Source organism: Kryptolebias marmoratus, linkage group LG7, assembly GCF_001649575.2.
Source record: "Kryptolebias marmoratus isolate JLee-2015 linkage group LG7, ASM164957v2, whole genome shotgun sequence".
Classification (NCBI taxonomy): Eukaryota; Metazoa; Chordata; class Actinopteri; order Cyprinodontiformes; family Rivulidae; genus Kryptolebias; species Kryptolebias marmoratus.
Genome location: NC_051436.1, coordinates 13,894,868 through 13,915,567, shown reverse-complemented (window position 1 = coordinate 13,915,567; position 20,700 = coordinate 13,894,868). Strand labels below are relative to the sequence as shown.

The window sequence follows — 20,700 nt, the reverse complement described above, 5'->3', positions numbered from 1 at the left end:
GGTAATTCTGCAACATAACATGCAACTGAACGTAGAGGAAACTTAAAGTCATTTGAATTTGTTGAAAATTACCTCCAAACTATTTTTTTCACGAAAGACCATTCTTTACAAGCGCATATATGGCAAAGCTCATTCAGTCCCAAGACAGAGGTCACGTTGGGGTCTTTGTCCGGGGACTTGTGCTGAAAGTCAAACAAGAAAAAGAGCTCTACAGCAAAAGGGTTCTTGCAGTTCTCCTGAGAGGTGACCGAAGTCAAAGGAACAAACTCAGGTCACAGTGGGGTTGGGTTGCTTTCTTATTGTGTTATTAAGTGAGACACGCATACACGCACACACACACAAAGGTTTAAGACAGCTGCACACAAACATGAGCTTCACTTGTACTCACGCGTTTCTGCGTCACCAGCTGCTGGGCTGTGTAACGATGAAGGTAAGGGCCCCAGGGGGGAAGAGGGGGTGGAAGCCTACTGCAGGAAGCCGGGAGTTCATGGCCCGTCCTTGACCTCGCACCGGACCCAGAGACTGATGGAGAGTGAAAGGCGAGGTTACTTTTAAAGAACTAAATCAAATATGAATTTTCAGCCAACCAAAGGCAGTAGCAGCATTGATTAGAAGCCTTGAGAGCAAAAAGTGACAAATTAAAGTGAAACACGATGACCAAGTCATGAAATATTAAGTTTACTAACTTGTTAAAAAAAAAAAACCTGGCTGAAAGCTGCAAGCTAGTAAGTGGCTAGTGATGAATTTGAAATTCTATAACAAACTTTAGAGAGAAACGGAGAGATTAATAGGGTGTTAAAAGAGGAATGTGTCGTTCATATTGCAGATGCGCAAGTTCTCATCACTTCCAGAAAGTTTTCGAAGGGCGGCAGATGGGGGCCACTACTCAACTCATGAAAGCTTGATCTATCCTTTCCTAAACTCATCTTCAATAATGGAGCCAGCACTCTTTCAAGGAATGAGTATCACCTGCCAATCTGCATGGCAAAGTTATAAACAAGGATTTGTTAGCGCTCAGAGTGTTGGAGATCAGTCTCAGCTGCTACCACTCCAAATCTCAGCTCCATATCTGTAAAACTGACTGAGTTAAAACCATTTTTCCAATAATGACTGTCTGGGAGTTTTTTTAAAACCTATCTAGTAGTTCACAAGATATTTTGCTAACAAGCAAACTCACCAGGGTGGCAACAACTGGCAGGGGGGGCGCCTCTGATGAGTGTTTTATTTTTTTTCCTAGATGTAAAACTATACATTTTTCGATTTTTGACATTTGCATTTTTTTTTATTTTTTTTTACTCTCTGACTTCAAATTACAAGTGAAAGAAAAACATCCAAACAGAAATTTATTGAACAACTATTTGTCTATTGGACAGTCTATTGCACAGGTAAAAGGTCTCGCTTGTCTATTTAAACATGAAAATGTCAAAAAATAAATTGGAACACAAAATTTACTCAATGTAAGTTTTCAGATAAGGACATTTGTGCAAATATTCATGATGAAAATGATTTTTCCTAAAGCTGCTTGCTATTAACAAATTGATCCACATTTTGATATATAACATTTCATTGTCCTGTTGAAACATTGTTGATTTATTTAACTTTTATTTCCAGTTTTCTTTTTTGGGTGGAAAGGAGGAACCTGGGAAAGGGAAATTTATAAATAAGCAAATCAAATTTGACTGATATTTAGGATTAAGGCAAGCTAAGCTATTTTTAATCAGGTAAACATAGATTAACAAGAAATTAAACAACATATCTTATTCAATTGCAGGGATGTCCATTCTTAAGTATTTGAAGACGTACTTTAGCACTAAACTCATACCTGCTGTACGCCTATCATGACTTTATTTTCTTCTCTAAGGTGCGGCACATCACATCCAGTTCAGTAACGGGTCAATCGGTCAATAGCTGTGATCGGGGAGGCCTGCTGCCCGGCGAGAACATCGACTTCTCTGCTCAGCTGAGATTATAACCGTCCCAGTTCACACCAGTGTCACGTGCGGCGGCACGTCTGGGGTGCAGTGGAACAAATGAACCCCCTGAAGTCTCCACGGCTTCGGCAGAATTGATCTGCATTACTGAGGCCAAGTGCAAGTGAGCAATTCAAATGGACCGTCAATATGAGCACGCAAGGATGTGGATTATATGGAGCGAGTGGTGGTGGGGGCAGGAAGTATTCATTTCTGTGCTCTGCAGCAACTTTTCTAAAGGCTAATACATTAGTTGTTGCATGCTACTTAATAAGCTGCAGACAGAGGAGGGGCTTTATTCTAACTTTAACAGATGGATAATCAGGCTTGACTTGTGTCTTGATAAATTACACAGTGTTGAAAGGTATAAATAAGTGATGTATTTTTCATTTTGTTTAAAAGATTGCATGTGAGCCATAAAGAGTTTGCCATACACAGAATAAAAACTAAAATTGCCATGATGTTTGGGGCTTTGTTATCTTTCGTGTTTTTAGTATTTTCCTGTTTGGTCATCATTGTATTGTTTTTGTTATCTCAGTCATTGATCTCCTTGGTTCCAGTTTCAATCACACCTGTCCCTCATCTGTAATCAAATTAGCTATAAATCGGTCAGTTTAACAGATTTTGAGCTACAATTTCATATAGCAGAAGTTGAGAGTCACTTCAACGCAGTGTGAGAGTTGCATCACACTGTCTCCTGAGCTTGTTTACATGGGTTTGACCGACACATGAGCTGGCCACTTCCTTGTTGCGACGTTTCCATGGCAACCATGAAACCCGTCAACACGAGCAGAAGACGCGGAAGACGTAAAACCCGGTAAATTATTATATATAATTTAATATTTTAAACACAAAAGTTGTCATTTCTGTGCCTATCTAACAAAGAAAATCTAAACCCATTCAACGTGTTAATTATAAATGCTAGTGTTCTGTTATAATAAGACTCATTAGTCTTTAGAAAGTGCGTTTAGCCTATTAGCTAGCATAGCTTAAACCAGAGCCTTGATGCTGCGCAGAATAGCTCCGAGCACAGGTTACAAGTGATTTCTATTTTTACAGGAAACTGTTCCCCAAAGTTCCGTCAGGTGAGCAGATGTTGCCAGATGTCGGTGCTGACAGTCCAGAGATCACCGAGGAGGTACTATTATCATCGATACCAACCTGAAACACTCCTACTGCCCGGTGTTTACTTCTTTACCACCATGGAAATTACAGCACTGTGCACAAGTCTTCAGTCCTGGTTCATTTCTTTATATTTTGCTCTCAAACACCCAGACCTTTTAGACTTTTAAAGTGGCCTTGAGCAATAGCTCCTCGGCCTATTTACTCATTTTCAGTCCACCATTTATGGAGGACCTTTTCTCCCCTTTAAGCCGTCTCTGGCCTATGAATCATTTAGGTATAAAAAGGCTGCTAAACTCAATCGACACATAAAAGACAACTTAGCGAAACAAACAAACAAGAAAAAAATATTTAAAATGTAGGCCCTTAAAGCCAAAGATAATCAATTTAATACATCAAATAGTATTATAGCACCATCAAGGTAATTTCCAAAGAGCTATTAGCAGAAAAGTTAACATATAGTCAATGAAGAACTAGATCTTTTACTTTTTTTTCTTAAAAACATGACTTTCAGATATTGGTTATCTGCTGTGAATTGATTTTATAGGTCTGGCACTTTGGTTTTGATTTCAGCTCTCCTAACTTTTAAGCACACATCACACAATATGTGGACAATGGTCAGGTCTGGATAAAAACATTAAGTTACAAAAGCAGCCAAAGTTCAAGGAAGAAAACCCTGGAGAACTATTGATCAACCGCACTTTACAAAATTGCATAAGAGTCTGCCTGCTTGGCTATAAAACATCAAGAAATTAGGTAAGATTTATATGGACCATAGCTTGGGTTTTTGATGTTCAATTCTTCAATTTAGAAAAAAAAAAATACCTTTTCATATGTAATACTGTTGTAACTTAGTTCATTGATCAGATCAGCTACAAATTTTGTTCTTGATGAACCGTGGATGTATTTAATAAGAATTATTGCTCAGCTTCATTTTGGTGCCTATTTCATTAAAATCCTTGCATACAGCTGCTATTAATGTTAATAATAACATGTTTATTTGTACTCTGACTACATTAAAATTAATGGTGCAAAATAGGCATGATGGGTATCACTCATTTAATTTACCTTTTTGAAGGATTGAAAGGTTTTTTTAAAGTGCTGAGCACACTCTTTGTCCTACAGGGTCTGCCGGCGCTCCACGCTGCCAGCTTTTATAAAGAGCTGCCTACTATCCAGCACCTGGTGGAGACCAGACCGTGGTGGATCAACGGCAGCGACTCCCAGGGTTACCGGCCCCTTCACATGGTTCTGTCCTCTCGAGGCTCCCCCAGCACCTACACCTGCCTCAGATATCTGCTGGAGCACGAAGCCGACGTTAATGTGTAGGGGCTTTTCTCGTAAAATAATCCTCCTTGCTAGCTCAGTATTCTGAATCCATTTTGGACTCAAATGAACTGAAAACGCAAAATTATTTTGACCTAGAATGCTTTCAGCTGCTGAAACTTTAAGTTCATTTTAGCAAAGGAAACCTTCTGAAAAACATGTTTGGAGTAAAACGAGTAAATGTCATTTATTAGGGACTAAAACTTCATTATAAAGACGACGATGTAAGAACTAATGGTATTGATGATTATGACGCCAGCTAAATAAAACAATATGTTCGTTAGCACCACAGATTCAGGTCAGACCCCTCTGCACCTGGCTGCGTCTGAGGGTCTCCTTGAATGTGTGGAAATCCTCGTGAAGGCCGGAGCAGACGTGCTGGTGAAGGACAGCATGGGACTTACTCCTCTGGACTTGGCCTGCGTCTGGTGCCACAGGAAAGTAGCAAGGTACCAAGCTAAAGGGACAGCTAACGGCAAAATAAACGCTCTGCTAGACAATTTCAGTTCACAGTCAAGGTTTTACTGTGACTCGAGCCTTCTGTCTGTGTGCAGGTATTTAAAGGACTGTGAGTGGCAGGCTAATAAGACAAGAGAACTGGAGGAGAGGAAGCAGGCTCAAGCATTATACAGAGATCTACTGAATACATTCAAACACAGTAATCTTAATAAAAAGGTGAGTTATATTGAAACTGAATTAAAGAACTGCTTAAATCTAATGACGACATAGAAACAAAACATTTAGATACCAACACACTAAAGTGAAAGACCTACTGACGTCAGATAAAATTTATCAGTTTTAGCACATCATGAAGAATTTTCTGTATGCAAACATGCAACTTTAAATGCATTTTCTTTATTTATTAGACATTTATTGATGAGAAGATGGCAGGATGGGCGAAGAGCAAAGGCTTGCCCCTGCTGAAGGATTTCTCCCCCAGAGTGCAGGAGAGCAAGTACCACAATCAGTGTCTCTTACCAGACCACATCACCTCTAAACCACACCATCCCAAGCACCAGCCAGAGGGGCCTGAGAAAGACAGGAGCACCACGGCTCAGCTGCCTGCAGCCTTATCCTGCAGTCCGTGGACCATCTTCATGGGCCTCCAGCCAGAGAAACCCCCCAAAGAGCCGGATCTCAGGGACACCGTCACCCTGTGGAAGGACAGCAGCACCCAGAAGCTCCTTTACACCACCAAGTGGGCCAGCGCGCCTCATCCCACCCCCAACCTGCCTCTGGATGTTGTCGAGAGAGTGTTATTCCCCAGAGCCTTCCCCTCCAGGATCACCACGTCGCAGTCCTTCGAGCCGCTGAGCATCGACAAGGTCCAGCATCGAGGATGCCCTCAGGGACGGAGCACCTCCCCATGGACAGAGGTGGCCATGCACCTGGCTGAGGTCCTGGAGCTGGGACACTACTGAGCATCCAACCATCTACTGAAGGGATTTCAACCAGAGCTGAGAATGACTGACAGGTTTAGAGGAGGTGCATTAAAAATACAACCCTAACAACTTCCAGCCTTTAGAATCAAGTTTTAAAAAGATGGACAACTCAAGTTCAGGAATATTTCTTTGAATCAACTCAAAGAAACAGAGGGAGCAACAGGTTTATACCTGTGTGGCACCAACAGCCTCCCTAATCGGCACCACAATAACTTCTTTAAAATCCCTCCAAGAATGAAAGATGCCAAGATGTTCAAACAGCTTCCAAATTCCTCAGACCCTGATTTTATCAAGCATCAGTGGGTTACACAATCCTTATGCACAAGGGCCTCATGATAAAAATACCAAAATATTTGTTGCCAACGTCATGGTACCAGAGAGGACGCCAAACCCAAGAGGTCTTACTGGATCAGAACTGTTTGCACTGAGCCTACAATATCATGTAGCTAGTGTTAATAAGGCTGAATGTTTGTGATGAATTTATACCAAATGTTTGTGTTTTAAGAATACATATGGTGGTCTGTTACACTATATTCAGTCATGCCACAATTTCTGCTAAGTGACAAACTCAAAAAAGCCTCACACAGTAGATGTTAGGCGAACAAAGGCATGGCGAGAAGGGGGGTGAGTGAAAGGTGAGAAAACCTCCGTGAACTGGGTCACCTGTCACAGATGTACCTCTGCACTTTCACTGATCTCCCCCAGGGAAACGAATGGAGATCCAGGTGGGGGCTCGTAAACAGCATGAAAGCGTGAACCATGAGCCGCGGCCTGTCAGCCGAAGACGTACATGTTTGTGTGTGTGGGTGTGTGTGCGCCCGTTGTGGATTTGTCTTTTTCTTTACTTCATGAAGCACTTCACACCTCAGTGGGGGTCAAAGTGCACACTGGTATAAACGTGGTGCTCCCTCTGTGACCAAACCGCACGGGACTGGAAAAACATTTTTTCCGTTCACAAAACACACATTCTGACCGAGTAATGGTCAGTCTACGGGGTGAGTAGATACATTAGGGTTATGGCTGGAAATAATGATCAGAACCGTCTCACCCTTCATAGTTTTAAAGTAAAAAAATAAAATAAAATAAATAAATGTTAAAAAATCACAAATTACCTCAACAAAATCATTTATTCACAGTTGTGTGCATACCAGTTTTTGATAAATCACACTATGCAAATGGTAAGAAAATTTTCAGCCTATATAAGGTTGTTTTTTTTTTCTTTCATAAAACTACTTTGAGCAGCTTTTGTCCCCAACACCCAATTTATTTTTAAAAAGTCATTGCACAGGTTTGACCTTCATCAGTGTTTACATTTGCCTTGGATGCTGGGTTTACTCATCTGTAATTTTTTCTAAAAATCTTTCTTTTTATATAACTATGTGTCCCCCCCCCCTCAAAAAAGAAGACTGGCTGGTAGCCACTCCACAGTGCTGGTAATCAGTAAATGTTCTGAAGAAAAACCTAACAAACTTTGCGATGAATGGTTTTTGTGGTCAAATGTTGATGATGCAGGGTTGAGGGGATTCCTTGTAGCTGAGATTAAAATAACTCCTTTTCTTCGGTGTGTTGTTGCAGGACATAGTGTATTTATACAAGAACAAGACTGCATTGTATTCCATACAGACAGGTCTTTTTTGGGTGATTGGTTTGCAGCCGACTTACCATTTAAACATTTTGTGCCATTCTTTGCTCAATTTGCATTTTCCCCCTCAACCAGTTCTATTCATCAGAACAGAATGTTTATGGGTTTATTTAATCTCCTTAACTAGTTTCAATGCTACCTTGTACATTATTTCAGATAAACATACAAATGACCCCCCAAAAAAATCCTTTTCAACAAGAGAGCTGATCATGATTTATCTGCCCAAGCCAAAACTCGACAGTTTGTTGTGTCTTTTTTTAACCCACCTTCCAAATATTTCTACTCTAAAGCTTAAAAAATGAAGTCCGACATATTACAAAAAGCGTTGCGCTACAGACAAGACCCCCACTAGGAGGTCTCCAGTAGGTGTTGTTGGCAGTCAGTCCAAACACAAAGATGAACATATGTAAACTAGTTTGCTCATCCAGCAGGAAGCTCTCTTCTGTTTTTTGGTCCATCTTTTTTTAGGTGCTTTTTTTTTTTACCCCCTCCTTTTTGTTCCATCAGCAAACAGTGTCCATTGTTCTTCCTGCTTCCACCACATGCACACACTCATTCACCCCCAGCCCACCCACCCCCTGAGGCTGAACCCCCAAGTCTGAGCTCCTCAGTACATTTTCTGTCGGCTGGGCAGTACTGCCTCCTTCAGGAAAGAGAACACGAGGAGGATCCCAGACCTCTTGCCCCGTTTGCCCTTGGTGAAATAATTAGACACCACATCATCTAAAGAAGAGAAAAGAGAAAGAAAGTTGTCGTCAGTTTGACTTTACAGTGATCTGAAGTCTTTCAAAGTAAATTCCATGCTGCACTGATATCCAGAGAGTAAAAAAAAATATTTCTACAATGTGCTATAGAAAATGAAGGTGGACCACTGACTCCTTGAAGGAGTATCCCATGTTGCAATGTTAACAGCTACTCTTCACAACTTCAAATTTGGGGCCATGGGGTACGGGGAATGCTAAGAAATGGGATTCAGCCTTACCCCTACATTTTGCACATTCACACCAAGGTTCAGGGGTGCCTGACCCTTATAATTTTAGGGCAGGGTGAACTGGAAGGGTTTTCTGACTTGACAAATGTAAACTTTTCTTTCAGGGGCACGCTCCTAACAGAGTCTTATGAGTGTTACACTGGAAAAGAAACTAACAAATGCAGTTTTTCATTGAAAAAATATTGTATTTGTTTATTAACCATTGTAATATCTACTTTGGTGTTCTTCTAACATGTCAGTCTTCCTTACAAATATCTTTAAAAATATAGCATTTTCCGCCAATGTCTATTACAAACTAGATAACGTTACACAACATATTAGAATGTCAGCAAAATCATGTTCTGTTAGGTTATGTGAAAGAAATTTAAAATAATTGTGTCAGCTTCTTGAAAGGTTGTTGCATTTTGTAGGGGAATATTTTACCCGTTACCCTATGTTAGGTTGAATTTAGAGCCAACGAAGCACTTAAAATCTAGGATTATGTTTGACACTAGGAAACCAGATTCGCCCTGAAAGTCTTACGCTCTCCTGCCTGAGCTAACTAGCCTGGTAGCTAATCATGATATGGTGCTAGTCAGCAAAAAGTATTCCTGAAAAGATTTGTTCGGGTAATGTTGATGAATACAAAACAAAGCTAATGCTGTCAGAGATTGAGAGCCTCATCATTTAATCATACCAAACCTTTTAACTCCTGCCCATCGTATCATAAAGCAGAACAGATGTCTGTACGACTCTCACCTCCCTGCTGCATGGTCGATGGAAGTACATTCTCTCCCGCAGATAGTGACACAAAAAAGGCAAACGGGATCACCCACAGGCAGATGGTGAAGTACGCCAGCACCTAACATTAGCCACAAACAAACAGAACAAGGTTAGACAAGAACAAAAATGATGGAAGGCAACATAAATGTGAGCTGAAGTTACCTCTGAGAACGGATAATACTCTTGCGCAAAGTACTGGAAGGCCATGTAATGGTTCACCACAACCAACACTGCAAAGTAAAGACGAGGAATAAAGCTGTCACATATGATCTTTTTATTTTTCCCCAAAAAGCAATCTGTTTAACGAATGAAAACGCAGAAAATCTAAAGCGAGTTTATGTGGAACGTACCGCAGGAGAGGATGAAGTTCGGGGAGCTCAGGAGTATGTAGGGGAACGTTCGCAGGAGGCCAAAATACACCAGATTTGTAAAGAGGCCGATCCCCACCATAAAGAGAGGAAAACCTTCGAAAAGATAGAGACCTGCCAGCACACCTGTCGAGAACTGGACACATTAAAACACAGTGAGACGGCAGTTCAACTACACATTTTACTGCGATGTAAGTAAAAAAACACTTACTCACCAGTATCATGTACTTTATTATTCGACTGGTGGCTACTGTGTACTCCTCTATTAGCTCAGCCAAGTAGTACAAGCCAGCAGCTGGGTGAAGACGAAAGGTGATGAGCAACAAACAGGAAAGCACTACATCAAAATATCCATATTATGAACCACGTTCTCATATTGTTAAGCATTAATAATTAGCACGACACATCCAGTACAACAGTTGATGCTGAGTATTGTTGCTCTGAGAAGATCATCAGCCGTAAATAAACCCTATATGACTATCAAAGTGTATGTTTTCATAACACAAACTGGAGATATGTCAGATTTACAAACACCCATTACTGCAATTATATATTTTTTTAAAAATAGGATTTTGGTATTTTCTGTTCATGTATTACCAAATTTACTAACATATCAACTCTCTTATTTTGCACATAACTTTGTAGCATTCCTGGGATTCATTATTCATTCTAAAATATTAAATACCACCACAAAAATAGTCAGTTTATTTCAATCACTGAGAGTAAATAAGAATAGAATAGACCTGGAGAGTGGCATCAACAATAAGTTCTGATAATTTTACAAGAAAGAAATTAAAGAGGGGGGGGGGGTGTAAATTACAGCCCTCACATGAAATATGCAAAACTTTGTGTTTTTTTCTATCTTTGTACATTTCAAATGTCATAATGCTGAAGAACAATTAAAGAAGAATACAGTGGTCACATTTTAATGACCAATAAGTTAATTTACTTGGTAGTAAACACACATCAGTCAGCTGGTGGTACGATTCAAACCCCGACTTGAATATGAAGCAAAGCAGCAGGTGTAAATCTAACTCATTTGAAGTGGGTTAATAAGGATTTAACTAGGTTAGTAAGCAGACATGGAGGCAAAACCAAACAAAATCAGCAACCAAGCAGCACTAACAGCTGTGTAAATTCTGACTTTGAATTTATATTTTTGGCTGTCTTGTTCTGTGACACAAACAACTTATTGCAGCTTTTTGCTGATCAAATGTCACAAAACAATTATTTTAAAATTCTAAGAGGTTTTTGTGGGTTTTTTTTTTTCAAAAGTCAACTGGACTTCCTTTTTCGTTGTTAAAGATGTTTCCCTTCTCCTCCAAGAGGCTCTCTTAGGTCATACTGAAAGGTGCGGGACTGAACAGCCTTAAACTGCACGAGAAGCCCCATTTGGTAGTTTGGGTTAAAATAAAAAAATTCACACATCTTCATGAACATGACCAAAACTGTTCTCATGAAGACCAGATCGACAAAGACCTACGACCCCCAGGAGAGCGGGGAGTCGGAATAATCTGCATGTAAACTCTGTTTGCATAAAATGAGCGTCTTTTGCAGTTTAGAGCTTTGCAGCCCTGCACACTTCAACAAGAAGAGTCAAATAGTTGCATTAAAAACAATTAAAATTTTAACAATGAGCAATAAAGGATGAATATAGGCTATAAAAGCAAAGAAAAAAAACAGAGATAAAAGGTATCTGATACCTTTCTATCAATGCCTAAAAGAAACCAGCCAATGAGTAAATATTTAATAATAAAGCACTCTCCTAATCTGAAAAAGAAAATCCTATTTAAGAGAATAAACACGTGACTAACACACCTGCCAGGTGCAGCACTGTTACGTGGCAAGGTAAGCCTATAACATGCAGCAAAGACGGAGATTTTCTCAAGTTTAAAATGTTTATGACCTTGTTATGTTATTTTCTTATATCATATCAAACATTACACCTTCAACTAAACCACTGTCAGAGATGTAAACAACTCCTTTAAGGTAAAAAAAAAAGCTGTCAAGTTTTTACAGCAACCTTTACACTTAAAGACCGAATGTTGGAGCTCCTTCAGCTGATCTTTACCACCTCTCTAACACGTTGTTCACGCTGGTTAATTATTAATATTTATTGATTACTGAAAAAGATGCCTCACCTGAACTCAATACGCAGAAAAATCAAGTTACGCGCTCAGCAAGAACACCTTCAACCACCCGGGCCGAAATATGTCCACGCGTGAATAAAAAGGAAGGGGTGACGTTTGTGTCACCAGGCTCATTCACCTGACATTTACCTGACGTGCCTTCACCTGCTGACTGCGTTAGCGACAACAAGCAGAAATGCGAGCCTCTCCGTTAGCACCCGTCCAGGTTTTCAGCTTGTACTTACCTATTGCTAGAGTTATGAAGGATATCTGGATGACCAACGACAGCCAGCTGAGTAAATAAATAAACCACATCTCTTTTGCATGTGCTACAACACGCAGGATAAAGAAAACGACACAGAAGTCAGCTAGCCGGCTGCTAACTGTTAAAGCTGCTTCCGCTGTGTTTCCGTCCAAGCCAAGGAGAGCCGTAAAGAAGGTCCTCCTGCTGAAAAACACCGCGTTGATTTCACTGTAGCGCCACCTGTGGTGGGAGGAGAATTGCAGCGTCTCCTCGGTTCTAATGCTCATTACTAGTTTTTTGTTTTTTTTAAACTAAAATACACATGATGAGTCTAATGTGTCTGTATGTATTTTAAGGCACAATATAAAACACCTACTACCAAAATCAACCCTCAATTTCGAAATACGGCAGTCAAATAAATGTTGTTTGTTTTAGGAAGAAAAGAGAAACAACATTAACCTTCGTTACTGAACAACACCCAAATTAATCAAATACTACTTCCTTTAAGTCATTGTGGTGGCTGGGACTGCACACCCTGTTGGCTCACAGAGACACCTTTTGTTTCAGAGAAAACAAAATACTTCCCAACTCCTTTATATTCTGTTTCCAAGCAGACAAGCTTTCTTTTGTCCTTTTAACGTGGTCTTGATCAATAGATTGTTTTTCAGGCTTTCTGGAGGTCTTTCAAAGTTTTTCTTTTTTATTCATTTTCATTTTGTACCGGCCCAGGTTGTTATTTAAAAACTCAGGAATGCAGAAGAACATAATCTGAAAGTTTTATTTATTTATTTTTTATTTTTTAAGAAACAGAAAAAAAAATCAGCAAAGACCTGACATGGAATCTGACAGAGGCATCACCATTCTGTTGATTATCCACCATCTACTGTTTTTCAGCTAATAGCTTTTTGGACATCACCTTGTTGGTGCTAAAATACTAATTGCTTTGTTACTCATCTTCAGTCCAGTGCCTGACCATATTCAGAAATGTTTTCGGTTATTTGTTTAAGTAACTTAACTCTGACCAAATAATCATTCAGGCATAAAAAGGTTCCTGAACTCAGGGGATGAACCTGTGTCATGCCAGTATATAACAGATAACTTAGAAAGAAAACGAAAACATTTTAAATGTGATATTTAGGTACTTTGTTACTATCAACTTATTACAAAGAGACAATTTGTCCACACTTCTAAAGCAGAATTAAAAATAAGAATAATAATTTGACATATAAAATGGTATTTTATCACCAACAAGGTCATTCCCAAAGAGCTATTAGCTGAAAACTGGTCATACAGTGGATGATCAGCTGAAGGACGATGCATCTCTCAGGTTCTGTGTCACATATTTGTTAAATATTTTCTCTTTCTTAAAGACATGACTTTCAGATACCGTTTATCTGCTCTTATATCGTGCTTTTAGATCTGACACTTCTCCTTTCATCCTCCTCTTCTCCACTTTCCTCATTTTTTAGGCTTAAACTTCACAATATGCTTCCATGGTCAGGTACAAGAACAGACAAGAAGAGTAAAAATACTTTCAGAAAGTTTGAAAAATATACTAATTAAGACCACTTTAAAAGATTACAATAAAGGCTGGCTGCTTGGAAGCAAAACATAAGGACATTAGAGATGATTTAAAACTGTTTTGCGGCCTTGTACCTGTGTTGGGTGAGTGCTTCACTTTGTTGTCATCATTTTTAGCTTCAAAAAGCCATTTGCACAAATAACTGTGGTCAAAATAGGTTTTGTATTCAGCATTTCAGAGGAGTGAAAAATCTTCCCCAAAAGTTACTGTGAGCCTTGACTATTGTAGCATGGCAGGTACAGTGTAGTCAGTGCATCAAGACGAAGATATTATTGTGTGTTTAATTTTGACAGTGTGCACTTAGTCAAGCATTTCTTAAAAATGTTTGCCAATTAATCTCAGATAAGATGTTCAGGAGTAGCTTTGCTCACAATGAGTGGGAGTCTGAATGAATATTCAGTTCTTTGTCAGTACCTTGAAGCTCGCAGTTTTGTTCTTACAGCTTGGTCTGAAAAAATAACTTCTAATATAAAAAAAAAAGGTCATGCACAGTCCACCGGTTCACGCAGTTTCTTGTACTGTTGCTTCTCCTTGCGTGCCTCCTTCCAGTCTCAGACAGAGGGTCAAATAGTCACTGCAAAACTTTGCTGTGACTCTATCAGAGGATTTCAGCTTCCAGGAACAAGTCACCGTGAACTGCATCAACCTCACCCAGTCTAAGGTTTGAACAAATGGTGCTGAAGTCTTTTTTTTCAGGAGGAAAACAGGCTTATCTTTATCGCCTGCCACCAAAATACAAAGGCGGAGAATCATGTTTATGCCTGTGTTTGTGTCGGTTTGTGTACCTGTTACTAAAATATTTCAAGGAGCAGAGAACAAATTTAATTCAAGCTTGCAGAAAAAAATCATTGGGTTGATCTCTACAACTGATTAACTTTCTAAACCAACCCAATTCAAGATGGCCTCCACAGCTAATTGACCTCAGCCAACACAAAAATGATTGCAGCTCAGAGAATTTTACAGATATCGAGCTAAAACGTGGGGTGGTTGTAGCTGTCAGTCATTCTCAACACGTACTCCGAGTGCTAACAGAACACACAGAATCAGACAAGATATCACATAAAGTTATGTTTGAGATTGGCTACAACTTCATCATTTCTCAAAATAAGATGATTTTAGTCTAAAACTCTAGCATAAGATATTTTACCATCAGAAGAAAACACGACTACATTCAAACAGGGGCAAAAACCTTTTTTCCGATTGTTCAACCCCAAACTTAAGATGTTCTTGCTGACCTGGAAAATCCTGATTTTCCTTTAGTTGTACTAAAAAACATATTAGGCTGTGAAATATTGTACTTTTTTTTTTTTTTTTACACACAAAAGTGTCTTCCTTGTTGATTTCACACTGATTTAGGGCAAGTTTATAAGAATTTAAAGTTCAAGAAAACATGTCAAAAAAAAAGAAAAAAAGTAATTGAATCGCTTTGGATTTCATTTCTATATGGGTCATCTCCAGTTTCTTCCCAGGGTCATTTTCTCTGATACAGAAGATCATTTTCAGAACTTCCTGTCATCACCTTCCTCTCTCTCTCTCTCTCTCTCACACACTCACACACACACACACACATTCACACGTGCATAGATATAATGACAAAGAGTGGGTAGCCTGCATTTTCATATCTCAAAAGCCAACACCTCCGAGTTTTTAGGAGGGAAAACAATAAAAAATGTATGTCTGGGAGTGAAAAGGCAGACCTTTCCGGTAAAGTGTTAAATAAAGTAAATAGATAATGTGAAACACTGTGAAGACACTAAAATGGTGTCAGAGTGAAAGGTGAGAGTAATTTCATCCTCTCTTCAAATGCTTTCAACAAAGATAGAAAGGTGGATAGATGGGTGTAGTGTGTGTGTGTGTAGGGGGTTGGAGTGTTAAGGTGTGGTGCACTTACCCACCCAAACACACACACACACTGATCTATGCAGCATCTGTGCAGAGGTGAGAAAACAAAAGGGGGGCCTGCTGCATTAAAAAAAAAAAAAAACTTCCAGGATGGAGGCTGCGGATCACCTGAGGCTCTTATCTCGGCGACGCCTTTGGGCCCTGGGTGTGACGGCTTTAATGTGCCAAAATAAAAAGGCAGCTTGCATTCTGCTGCCGGATCGCGCTTCAGGAGAAAAGACACCTAGTGAGAGAAGTGGCCAAGGGTATTCATAGAGGTGTTTTTTTTTAATGGCTCTATTTTCTGCGCTGCTTTCTTGCACTTAGATCAGCTGAAAAAAAAAAAAACAAGATGACAAAAAAAAAAACGGTACTGGACATTGAACACAACTGGAAATGCTCAGCTCCCTATATACGTCATGCATAAAGAACTGGGTTAAATGGCACTTGAAAATGATTTTCTTTGATATTCCTTATCCAAAAACATTGAAATTTAATGATTTTCTTCCATATACCTCATTTGTTTGGTGCTCCAAAGTAAATAACACAAGTATAGAGCTGCATATTTTATTTAAACCTTTCAACATAGAACAGAATCAGGCAAAGCTTTCCTGTTGTGGCAGTAGAAAACACACAAAGGTATTAGGTAGGTATAGCAGGTATTTGTTCCAGAGGCTGCTGCAAGGCGTTGTGGCTGATGATCAGAGCTGATTCTCGGATGCGGGAATCTCTCTGCTCCCTGTTCTGCCTCAGCCTCCGGAGCACAGGTGCGGTGCTGCTCTCTCCGGCCCAGGGACCAGCGCCTGCTGTGGGGACACACTGCTGCCCTGGTTGGGGATCTGACCAAGAAATCAGCACATATTCAGCTCAGGCACGGGTCTAAAGAATGAGATCTACAGGAAGCCCCGGGACAGGCTGGTTAGAATAAAAAGCTTCGTTCGGATTTTAAATAATCTTGGTCGGTCAGGAAGTGACAGTGGTTGTTGGCCTGTGAGTGAGCTGACAGATAACTCTTATTCTTTTCCTTTTATTACAGAAGGAAGTATTAGTGTTGCCCTTTTTCTTTTAAAATTTACATTGTTATATTTATACCTGTGTTTAATTCAGCTGTGCAAAATGAAATCAAATGTAAGCTGCTACTGAAAAAAACACATGAAATAAGGAAAATAAAAACAGAGACGACATGTTACTGTGTTCCTGCATGTCTCATTTGTTACAAGTTCAATTTCATTTGCTTTAGAAAATCAAAACATTTCCTAAAAATAATATTTTTCTTAATGCTTTGGTTTTCTGCAAAACCTCTTAGATGAAAGTCAAAAATAAAAGAGACAAACACACCACCCTCTGTAAAACCAGTCAGCATACCACAGGTTTGAGTTGAGGACGATGTCTCCTGATTTTCCCCGATCGCTCTCCTTCTTCTCTGGAGCACCGTCAGGAGCTCGGCCTCCCCAATGTTTCGTCCGATCCCCCTCCTGGAGGGCACCCTGCGGTGGTGTTGGCGCTTAATGTTGTCCTTCAGAGTGAAACGAAAAACTGGGATCAAACTAATCCTAAACATTTCAAATACCTGTTTGTCTTTATAATGGGAGAAGTATTTCATGTGAATTACCAACACTCCCTTCAACTCCAGGATGGCCGATTGTCTGTTTTCACTCCTCTGGTCCTGTAACAGGATTTGGTAGATTTTAATATATATATATATATATATATATTTCATTAGAATGTTCTCAAAGCAAAGGAACAGATAGAGAACTGACCTTCCAGGAGCTTTCTTCTTCCTGCGAGTGAAGAAGTATCAATTATCAGGCAAAGCTCATCAGTTTTAGGTCACTTTTAGATCATTTTATCATATAAATGTCTAAAATGTAAAATACAGATCCTCTTTTTTTTACCTGAATGGCTTTAGTGGGCTTCAGGACGATGCCTTTCTTGATTCTCTCCATCATTTCATTTACAGCTTTTGCCTTTACGTCCAACAACGGTGCTGGCTCTTTAAAAAAAAATTAAATGAATTTAAACATTGTATAAAATAAATACTTTTAAATTACTGTTTTATAGTTTGCATATTGCTCTGAAAAATACAGGCATATAAAAATATAAGTAAAAGATCAGGTGCAGCTCATTAAATGAGTCAAACAAGTCAATAAAAGCATTTAAGTATAGGAACCCAACTGAAGTTCTTCAGTTTTAAATTTCCATTAAAAATTGCAATTAGTGCGATGCAATTAAAAGGATGAAAAGAAACCGACTGTTTTGATCAGCTGCACTGACTCCATCTCCCCTCCTGCTCCTGAGGAACTCCTGTAAACTGAACGAGAACAGAGGCAACAGGGTGTTTTTACAAAAGTGGAGCATGAAAAAGTTTCAAAATAACATGTAAAAGCAAAGTGTAAAGGTATGTTGTTGATTTTTTTTTTTTCCTGGTCAGAATAGAAAAAAAAACGCCTGAAAATTAGTCTTTGAATGGAAAATGAAACTATTTTCTGTTACTTGACGACAGGAGTTTGTGGTGGGGGTGGAGGTGGTGGAGGAGGTGGAGGTGGAGGTGGAGCAGGAGTGGGTTCTTTCACCAGTTCGTCAGTTTCCCCCTCCTTGCTCAGTGTTTCTTGTAGCTGTTTCACTGCAAAGAAAAACGGTGGAGAAATACAGATGTGGTCCGGCAGATCAGGTTCACATCAAACATCTGCATATTTAAACTAGAAGACAAACGAAGGCGGGACACCATCCTACAGAGCTCTGTTTAACCCATCAGCAGAAGATGGGGAGAGTAGGACATGACTGCAAACCTCCCAAGACCTGGCCGTCCACCTAAAGTGGAGAGTTAGGCTGCATTCACACCTGATTGTCAGGTAGACTCAGTTCGATTGGGGACCAAAATGTCATCATTTGTTCCATTTTCAGCTGCTGTGGTTCCAGTTCACACTGAACTGAGTCAATCGAGCCAAACCCTTTGAGCAACCTGCCCCCCCCACCCCCACCCCCTCACCCAAGCACTATTGAAGAAAACGACACAAAAACCTCTGAAGAAGACACTGAGCGCAACTTCCATCTTCCGGAAAATGAAACAAAAATGGAGTGGCATCAAATTTTAGCAGTTTTAGGATTTCTGTTTTGTGGATGTGTCAAACAAACCATGACCCATTTCTCCTGCTAGTGGTAAAAGTGAACGTTTGTTTTGGTTGTATTTACCGAGAAGGATGATGTGTACCAATAAAAGACAAACATTTTCTACGTGTCATTTGTACCACAATCATGGACCTGGAAGAGGTTGATGTGCAAGTTGCTGTTGCCAGACTGTGAGTAGATTCAACAGAGAGCACTGTGGGGGTTCTCTGTGCAAACAGCAGCAGCAGGTGGCTGTAGCACTTCTGGTGAAGCCTTGAGCACATGGTATAAAAGGTTTATAAAATAGTGTTTGTATTAAATATTTGAAACTTGAGTTGTTTTAAGATGGCAGCAGTCCACTTTGTCAGTCTGGTCAGAACTAAAGTGTTTCTCTGAACCGTCAACGAGCTGTCGACAACAGGTACAGCATTAATTGTTCATAACCCCACTACAAAAGATCCATTTTAGTATTGTTTTTTTCAGATAGTTGCTACCTTCCTCCTCCAGCTGTGCTACAGATGTGTTAGCTTGAGCCAGCTGAGTTTCCAGACCCTTCCTGTCCTCCTCAGCCTTCTCCAGCTGCTCTCTCAGGTTCTGCAGCTCAGAGACGACGACGCTCTCTTCGTCGGCGCCTTTCTTCCGTTTCCCCTGAACACAAGGAGAAGAGACACTGAGGCAGGACGAAAGGGTGAACCCATAAATCCAATTTGCTCTATCGTCACAATAATTTGCACACCTGCTCCTGGTAGTAGAGCTGGATATCAGTCAGGGCTGTGCTGACGGTGGATATTTGCCCCAGCGCCTGCTGCAGCTGCAGCTGCATGTCGCTCTCTGAGATGCACGCCTCCATCGGGTTCCATCTTTGGGCCGTGGTTTGCTCAGCCAACATCTGATGAGACAAACCCCCTCAGACATTTTCAGCAAACCTTTATAATCATCTGCTTCTAAGAAAATAGAAAAGAAATCCTTCTGTCGCAATGAACCACCATTAGAGGACAATGGCAGGAATTGAATTGCTGGTTGTAGAATTCGTCCCAGTAGGAGGTTGTCACAATGCAGGCAAAATGTTTTCAAACCAGCGTTTGACTGAATAATGACTTGGAAGCCATCATTACTCGTCGGCTTCACTGTAGAATAGGAAACAATGTGAACAGGATGATTTTCTCTGAGACAAAACATCATTATTCTTCTATTATAATCAAAAATACCAGACTTTGCCTCATTTCACAGAGCAAATGTTGTTCTTCCTCTATAGTTTGACAGATGAATGCCCCAAGTTGCTGTTAGTAACTGGCATGTTCCTGTGTTATCAGAGCACTTCAAATAAACATTTTCTTCTTTTACATTTGATTTAGTCGGAGGTGTCAACTTTCATTTGCCTGAAAAGTGAACAAAAAAAATGTATTTAAGAAATCAGAATTGATGCATCTCCTGGACCGATCTACAAATTATGAGTGATCAGCAGTTGCAGAATAAAAACGGGAAGCTGAATGCAAACTACCAATATTTTAGTCTGAACTTGTTAATAAAATGCAAAATTGTTTTCAGTATAATAGAAATGTGAGTAATATATAAAATGTATTCTTGACTCCTGCCTGCTGGGAGTTTCAGCCACACTTTTGTAAATGTTGAAGCAATTTAAAATTTACAAAACTAAGTTTTTCACTGACAGATTTAAAACCTCTTCATCAGTTTCGAATTGAATTTAAGGGCTAAATTAAATTAAATATTTAGCTAAAACACCCAAGACCTTGACATTAAACCAAGGCTTTTTAACAATGAGTGCCATGTTTAGGCTCTAAATGATCCTAGTAGTGCTTTAAGTGCAGACACAGTAAGCAAACAATATTAGCACCTCCACCTTGCCTTCATTTTGTCACTTATGAATAAACTGATGCACAGCTGCCCTTTGGTTCCATCTAACCATAATACATGAATTCAGACAGTTTGTGACCTATTTTTAAAGCATATTTGTTCATTTTAACGTGTGCGTATTTGTGGCGCTCAGCCTTACACAAAGTTAATTGTGCAATATTTGAAATGGGCTCTATTCATCTCTCCAGATTGCTCCATGTCCTCCTGAGGCTCAATAAATGTGATAAATTTTTATCTCACAGTCTATGACAAGATTCA

At 39.8% G+C, this 20,700-nt stretch overlaps 3 protein-coding genes across 6 annotated transcripts in view; 1 reads left to right on the top strand and 2 right to left on the bottom strand.

Moving 5' to 3' along the window:
• The first annotated feature begins 2,652 nt into the window (after positions 1–2,652).
• Positions 2,653–7,671, top strand: si:ch211-1o7.2 (ankyrin repeat domain-containing protein 53). The gene is made up of 6 exons (XM_017433146.3): positions 2,653–2,787; positions 3,030–3,108; positions 4,218–4,417; positions 4,703–4,867; positions 4,973–5,093; positions 5,285–7,671. Exons 1-6 carry the CDS (start codon positions 2,699–2,701, stop codon positions 5,837–5,839), a joined length of 1,209 nt encoding a protein of 402 aa, XP_017288635.2. The 5' UTR covers positions 2,653–2,698; the 3' UTR covers positions 5,840–7,671.
• Positions 7,672–7,922: 251 nt separating this feature from the next.
• On the bottom strand, positions 7,923–12,172 carry tex261 (testis expressed 261). The gene is made up of 6 exons (XM_017433147.3): positions 11,998–12,172; positions 9,839–9,918; positions 9,606–9,759; positions 9,418–9,485; positions 9,232–9,334; positions 7,923–8,225 (listed from the first exon to the last, which is right to left on the bottom strand). The coding sequence occupies exons 1-6, from the start codon at positions 12,065–12,067 to the stop codon at positions 8,110–8,112; spliced, it is 591 nt and encodes a 196-aa protein (XP_017288636.1). The 5' UTR covers positions 12,068–12,172; the 3' UTR covers positions 7,923–8,109.
• Positions 12,173–16,012: 3,840 nt separating this feature from the next.
• The window catches only part of shtn2 (shootin 2), a 28,144-nt gene continuing 23,456 nt past the window's right edge, over positions 16,013–20,700 (bottom strand). For all 4 annotated transcript variants that reach the window (XM_037976755.1, XM_025009854.2, XM_017433173.3 and 1 more), the window contains exons 9-17: positions 19,304–19,456; positions 19,062–19,215; positions 17,953–18,082; positions 17,712–17,770; positions 17,355–17,452; positions 17,220–17,240; positions 17,072–17,125; positions 16,825–16,975; positions 16,013–16,298 (exon numbers count right to left, since the gene is read on the bottom strand). In XM_037976755.1, the coding sequence (XP_037832683.1) occupies positions 16,102–16,298; positions 16,825–16,975; positions 17,072–17,125; positions 17,220–17,240; positions 17,355–17,452; positions 17,712–17,770; positions 17,953–18,082; positions 19,062–19,215; positions 19,304–19,456 (1,017 nt within the window). In that variant the 3' untranslated portion in view covers positions 16,013–16,101. The remainder of the gene's footprint in view (positions 16,299–16,824; positions 16,976–17,071; positions 17,126–17,219; positions 17,241–17,354; positions 17,453–17,711; positions 17,771–17,952; positions 18,083–19,061; positions 19,216–19,303; positions 19,457–20,700) is intronic.

Excerpts from the sequence above, each read along its gene's own strand:
- si:ch211-1o7.2 (XM_017433146.3), top strand. The coding sequence starts at position 2,699 with ATGAGCTGGCCACTTCCTTGTTGCGACGTTTCCATGGCAACCATGAAA. Across the intron at positions 2,788-3,029 it reads CGCGGAAGACGTAAAACCCG|GAAACTGTTCCCCAAAGTTC; the intron begins GTAAATTATTAT and ends CTATTTTTACAG. Across the intron at positions 4,868-4,972 it reads TGCCACAGGAAAGTAGCAAG|GTATTTAAAGGACTGTGAGT; the intron begins GTACCAAGCTAA and ends GTCTGTGTGCAG.
- tex261 (XM_017433147.3), bottom strand. The coding sequence starts at position 12,067 with ATGTGGTTTATTTATTTACTCAGCTGGCTGTCGTTGGTCATCCAGATA. Across the intron at positions 9,335-9,417 it reads AGTATTATCCGTTCTCAGAG|GTGCTGGCGTACTTCACCAT; the intron begins GTAACTTCAGCT and ends GGCTAATGTTAG. Across the intron at positions 8,226-9,231 it reads ATCGACCATGCAGCAGGGAG|ATGATGTGGTGTCTAATTAT; the intron begins GTGAGAGTCGTA and ends TCTCTTCTTTAG.